Source organism: Puntigrus tetrazona, chromosome 14 (assembly GCF_018831695.1).
Source record: "Puntigrus tetrazona isolate hp1 chromosome 14, ASM1883169v1, whole genome shotgun sequence".
Classification (NCBI taxonomy): domain Eukaryota; kingdom Metazoa; phylum Chordata; class Actinopteri; order Cypriniformes; family Cyprinidae; genus Puntigrus; species Puntigrus tetrazona.
The window spans coordinates 1,826,545-1,832,792 of NC_056712.1; the positions used below are offsets into that span (position 1 = coordinate 1,826,545).

At 40.2% G+C, this 6,248-nt stretch overlaps 1 protein-coding gene across 1 annotated transcript; it reads left to right on the forward strand.

The window, feature by feature from the left end:
* The first annotated feature begins 1,451 nt into the window (after positions 1-1,451).
* slitrk2 (SLIT and NTRK-like family, member 2) lies at positions 1,452-5,436 on the forward strand. Its single transcript, XM_043256567.1, has one exon. The coding sequence runs from the start codon at positions 2,407-2,409 to the stop codon at positions 4,969-4,971; it is 2,565 nt and encodes an 854-aa protein (XP_043112502.1). The 5' UTR covers positions 1,452-2,406; the 3' UTR covers positions 4,972-5,436.
* Positions 5,437-6,248: the final 812 nt, after the last annotated feature.

Consider the following 6,248-nt stretch of genomic DNA (forward strand, 5'->3'; position numbering starts at 1 on the left):
CTTGATTTAGTTATATTCATTTATATCGGGAGTCCTAACACATTTGTTTCAGAATATTGTGAACACTTTTGAAATAATAAATAAATAAGTGCTGTCGAATGATTAATCATGATTAATCGCATCCATAATGTTTTGTTTGCATGATATACATAATATATATATGTGTGTGTATACTGTGTATATTTATGTATATAAATGCAAAACATATGCAGGAAAATTATGTTTATATATTAAATGTTTATTAATGTATATATTAATTATTTTATTTTATATGTACTCTTTATATATATATATATATATATATATATATATATATATATATATATATATATATATATATATATATATAATAAATATACACAATACAAATATGTTTGTTTTTAAACAAAACCAATTTTGGACGAAAGTCTCAAATAAGTCTCTTATTATTATTATTATTATTATTATTATTATAAATTAATTAATGTATTCATTTATTATTTTGTTGTTTCCCACACTTTAATGTAACATTTCTGTATTTACCCTCCACAAATTAATATACTTGTTTAATACATCATATTTCCTTCAAGATTTATAGCAAACAAGAACATTTTTGTTAAATAATAATATTAATAATAATAATAACAATAATAATAATAATAATAATAATAATAATAATAATAATAATTATTATGATTATTATTATTATTATCATTATTATAATCATCATAATTTATTAAAAACTGACGCAGCTGCAACACTCTCCTTTGGTCTAAGTGCTTTAGGCATATTGTCGTCTTTTTCTTGGCTATCTTTGATGGTTGCTATTGCCAGTTTGCAGCATGTAAATCAATAATTTATGACAGATTACCTTTTGCCTTGAAGGTGTTTTGTAATTGCAATTTAAGCTTGTTCTTAATATTACAATGACTCATATAATAAGTCTCAAATTTCGCTTTGGCAAGCAGCAGTCGGTAAATAAACAAGTGGTACGGCTAGGCAAAATAAATACCAATTCAATCCGAAGACTTTTTTTTTCTTGGAGATGCTATCTGCAAATAGCTAGTTACTTCTGCAAATGTGTGTCTGGGTCTGAGTATGTGTGTCTGTACATGCTCACAGCAGTGATGCTGCGTTTCTTGTCTATTTCTGACATTAAGACATATTTTGCATCATTCTAAAAATGCCTTGACACCTAAAAATTGTATATATATATATATATATATATATATATATATATATATATATATATATATATATATATATATATATATATATATATAGGAGCTACTTGCGCCCCCTAGTGGCGTATTATGATTAGACCGTCTACTTTTGTATATTACAGAGTTCCTTTAACTACAGAAACGACACAGAGATCTTCTTTTTTTTTTTTTTTATGTTTATTTTCTCTCATTTTAATCTTACTGTTTTACAGAGCAATGTTAAATCCGTTATGCATGAATTATTAAAAAAAAACAAAAACGGGAAGAAGAAGAAAAAACAGACGGCATTATATAAAGCCATTATATAAAGACGACATTCTTCTTCTTCGAAATAATGAATAAATAGAAGATATAAAGTGCACACTACCATACGTTAAACAATAAATTAAACAATAAGGCATAAATAAATATCTTATAAACTAGCGCGATAATTTAATATTTCAAGACGCCTTAGAACAGTCACAGCAATATTTCATAAATATATTAAGTGCAATAATTATCAGGCACAAAAATAATAAAATGTTACCAATTTAATCCTGAAACATCATTTATCAAAAACCGATCAGTTAAAGTATATAAATGGTAATAAGCGCTCATTAAAATAAGGTTATGGAGTAGGAAAGCAAACCATCTACTCACTGAAGAGCGGTGACGTCGGAATTCCACGCAGAGCTCGCACACTCATCTCTCACACACACACACACACACACACACACAGGCGCGCTCTCCTGGTGGGAGTGAGTGAGCAAGCGCGGAGTCCATCTCTCTCACTCTGAAGCTCGCTCGCGCAGCGCTCAGTTATCCCGCGCATCACGCACCGTCAAGTTGACTGTCGCCATGCAGGATCACAGGCGTGAAGTTGCTTTCGTGTGAATATCGCTCGCGCTGCAGGTGAAAGAGGACAGTTTAAGCTCCGAGACCCAGAACTGCGCGCCTCGGATGCGCTTTAAACTGCTGCACGAATGCTTGCCCATTAGTCCGGGATTTCACTATCACTGCGAGGGACGATGATGCGTTCTGTCCAGCAGCGGTCACAGTGCGCTCGGTGATGGATGTCTTCTCTATTCCGCCTTTTGGGATTTAAGGAGGGTCAATGGAGAGCTGCGCGCTTCTGTGCGCCTTTTGAAATCTTCTTCGGGGCTGTGCATGCCTGTTTTGAGATTTGCACATTAATGCTGGGGCTTTCGGCATTATTGCTGTAAAAATGCTGAACAACATTCTCTTGCTGAGCGTTTTAACAGTCACCAGTTTCCCTTCAAAGACAGACAGCCGCAAAACTTCCAAAGACATTTGCAAGAACCGGTGCACCTGCGAGGAAAAGGAGAACGCGTTGAATATCAATTGTGAAAACAAGGGTTTTACCACGGTCAGTCATTTCCAGCCTCCGCAAAACAAAATCAGCCAGCTCTTTCTGAATGGAAACTTTCTCACCAAGATAAGCCCGAACGAATTCCTCAATTATGGTAATGTAACGTCTCTTCATTTGGGTAACAATGGCTTGCAGGAGATCAAAACGGGGGCATTCAATGGGTTAAAAAACTTGAAGCGTTTGCATCTCAATAATAATAACTTGGAGATCATAAGAGAGGACACTTTTTCTGGTTTGGAGAGTTTGGAGTATTTGCAAGCTGATTATAATTACATTAGTGCCATAGAAGCTGGAGCTTTCAACAAACTGAATAAACTCAAAGTACTGATACTCAACGACAACCTTTTGCTCTCTCTACCTAACAACATATTCCGCTTTGTCATGTTGACGCATTTGGATTTAAGGGGAAACCGACTGAAGATGCTGCCGTTTGCTGGTGTTTTAGAGCATATAGGTGGAATAATGGAGATTCAGCTGGAAGAGAACCCGTGGAATTGCACATGCGATCTGATACCCCTGAAAGCCTGGCTGGATACAATTTCAGTCTTCGTGGGGGATATTGTTTGTGAGACGCCATTCAGGCTGCACGGTAAAGACGTCACGCAGCTGATCAAGCAAGACCTTTGCCCCAGGCGCAATCCTGGAGACGCGAGTCATCGCGCGATGCAGCCGCCATCTGATTCACAGTACCAGGGTCCGTCTCCGACCCTGCGGCCTCGAATCACCCCGACGAGAGCCCCCAAGGCCTCCGGCCCCCCCAAAATGAGATACCGCCCCACTCCGCGTGTCACATCCAGCAGAGATAAACACGTATTCGGGCCTATCATGGTATACCAGACGCGCTCGCCGGTTCCCATGACCTGCCCGAGCATCTGCGTGTGCACGTCGCAAAATCCCGACAGTGGATTAAACATCAATTGTCAGGAGAGGAAGCTTCAGAACATCTCTGAACTTCAACCCAAACCGTCGTATCCAAAGAAGCTGCATTTAACCGGCAACTATTTGCAGACCATATACAGAACGGATCTGACAGAGTACAGCTCCCTTGAGCTCCTGCACTTAGGGAATAACAGAATAGCAATCATCCAGGACGGAGCCTTTGAGAATCTAACAAGTCTAAGGAGGCTCTATCTAAACGGCAACTACATTGAAAGCCTGTCCCAGTCCTTATTTGCTGGGCTGCAGAGCTTGCAGTATCTCTACCTGGAATACAACATCATTAAAGAGATTTTACCCCACACCTTCAACTCGCTGCACAATCTGCAGCTATTGTTCCTTAATAATAACCTGCTGAGATCCCTTCCCGACAACGTGTTTGGAGGTACAATGCTGACAAGGCTTAATCTCCGAAACAACCATTTTTCCCACCTCCCAGTACGCGGAGTGCTGGACCAGCTCTCTGCCTTCATTCAGATCGACCTCCAGGAGAATCCGTGGGACTGCACCTGCGACATTGTGGAGCTTAAGAACTGGATGGAGCTGTCCAGCACCAGCGTGGTGGTGAATGAGATCACGTGTGACTCACCCTCCAAGCACGCAGGTCGGCTCTTGCGCTCGCTCCGAAACGATGCCATCTGCCCCGAGACTGATGAGGTTCCTGTGACTAAGCCCCCCACTGTCGTGAGCTCGAGCACTGAGGCGACCCCTTCCTCTGCCGTAACCCCTACGGACAGAATGCCCGAAATGCCTCCAGAGGTGCCCTTGTCCGTTCTCATCCTAGGCCTGCTCGTTGTGTTCATTTTGTCCGTGTGCTTCGGGGCAGGATTGTTCGTGTTCGTCCTCAAACGTCGCAAGGGAGTGGAGAACGTTCCCTCGGGCACCAATAACCATTTGGACTTGAACTCCTTCCAAGTACAGTACGGCTCGTACAACGCGGACGCCAGCGTGGACAAAAGCGACAACCACGTGTATAACTACATCCCTCCACCCGTGGGCCAGATGTGTCAGAATCCCATCTACATGCAGAAAGAGAACGAGCAGGTGGCCTACTATCGGAACCTAAAAGAACTGAGCTTCAGCGCTCTTGACCCCAAGAAGGAGGAGCTTGATCGAAGCCCAGCTTTCACCATAAGCACAGTGGAGTTCATTGACAAGCAACCGTGCGCCAATCGTGAGCCGGAACTGCTCTACCAGAACATTGTGGAGAGAGCGAAGGATCTGCCCCAGTCCGGGCCGCTCAGCTATAACTTTTGCACTTTACCCAAAAAGTCCTTCATCCCCCCCTACGAAACCACCCGGCGACACAACCAGGATCGATTAAACAAAACCGTGCTCTACGGGACCCCCAGAAAATATGCTGCACAGTCCAAAAACGAGCATCCTTTGCTATCCAACAAGCTGAAAACCGAGCCAGACTACCTCGAAGTTCTGGAGAAACAAACTGCGATGAGTCAGTTGTAAGATCGAGTCCCTGTAAACCCGTATCATCTGTGTATTCAACCACAAGAGACAATGATAACACCATCACAGACCTAAGCCTTCCATCTTCTTTTAGAGGCTGTATACATACCCTCAATTTAAAGATGATATATTATTTTCTCTAAGGTTTAAATTATTTCTTCTACTTGAAACGTAAAGACTGTAGCAGTTGTCGCAAGAATATGTATAGCTTACAGCTCCATGCTTTTTTTGTAATATGAAATATATTTTCTCTCAGATGACAGGGTTGTTGAAATGACATTCCTGTAGAACATGTTGGATGGTGAGTGCAACACAAATTCCTGGTTCCAGAAGTGCCTTTGCACTTGAAGAATTTTATCTCTGCTTTCTGCTAATCAAATTTTTTATAAGTGCTGTATTTTAAGACTCTTTATGTAAAATAGAATTATTTGTCCATTGCATTAAACGGAAAAAAGTAAAAGGTTACTCTGGTGTTGAGGAGAATATTATTTTCCACGTATGTTTGTGGCTCTAAAATCAGGTCATTTCAGCTTGAAGTGAATTAGTAAAAATGCAGAGTTTCTTATGCCTTCAGTGATGGATGTGGATTGAGCAGTATTCTGCAGCACGGCTGATCTCCTTTAATGGCACACGGCAGTCTGTGTGTGTGTGTGTGTGTGTGTGTGTGTGTGTGTTAGTTTGTGTGTGGGGGTGGCTCAGTATATATGCTAGGTGATTGTATTTGCCTAGTTTTTTTGCTGCCATGAAGCATTGTTGGTGAAAAAGAAATGAACCGGAAAATGATTTGATAATTTTTGTTTGCCTGAATTCTCTGTGTGTATCATGACACACCGACTTGCTCGATTGTCCTCTTGAGATGTTGGATAATTCATTTATTTACTAAAATCAGATCGTCTTTTACTGTGGACGTCACAGTTGCTGTCCAAGGTGCTAAGACGAGTTTGCATTAGACTTAGTGCTGAATTTGTAGTTAAATACTTGAAAAAATGATACAGCAATTGCATGTACCATAAATCAGACAAGCTTGTTATTTCCTCTCAGTGCAGAAATACGGTTTATGAATTTCTTGACTGGTTGATTTATTTTTAATTAGTTTGCTTGTTTACATAAATGTAAATAAGGCTCTGTATCGCTGCTATATTCAAAAACTCTGGGGTACCTTATGCACACTGTTTTCAATTTATTTACATTCATAATTCAATACCTTTTTAAAGATGCTTGCAACTTATCTTAGCAGTTGCAGCTCAAAGTGACGCAAATGTTTCCCCCCCACGATG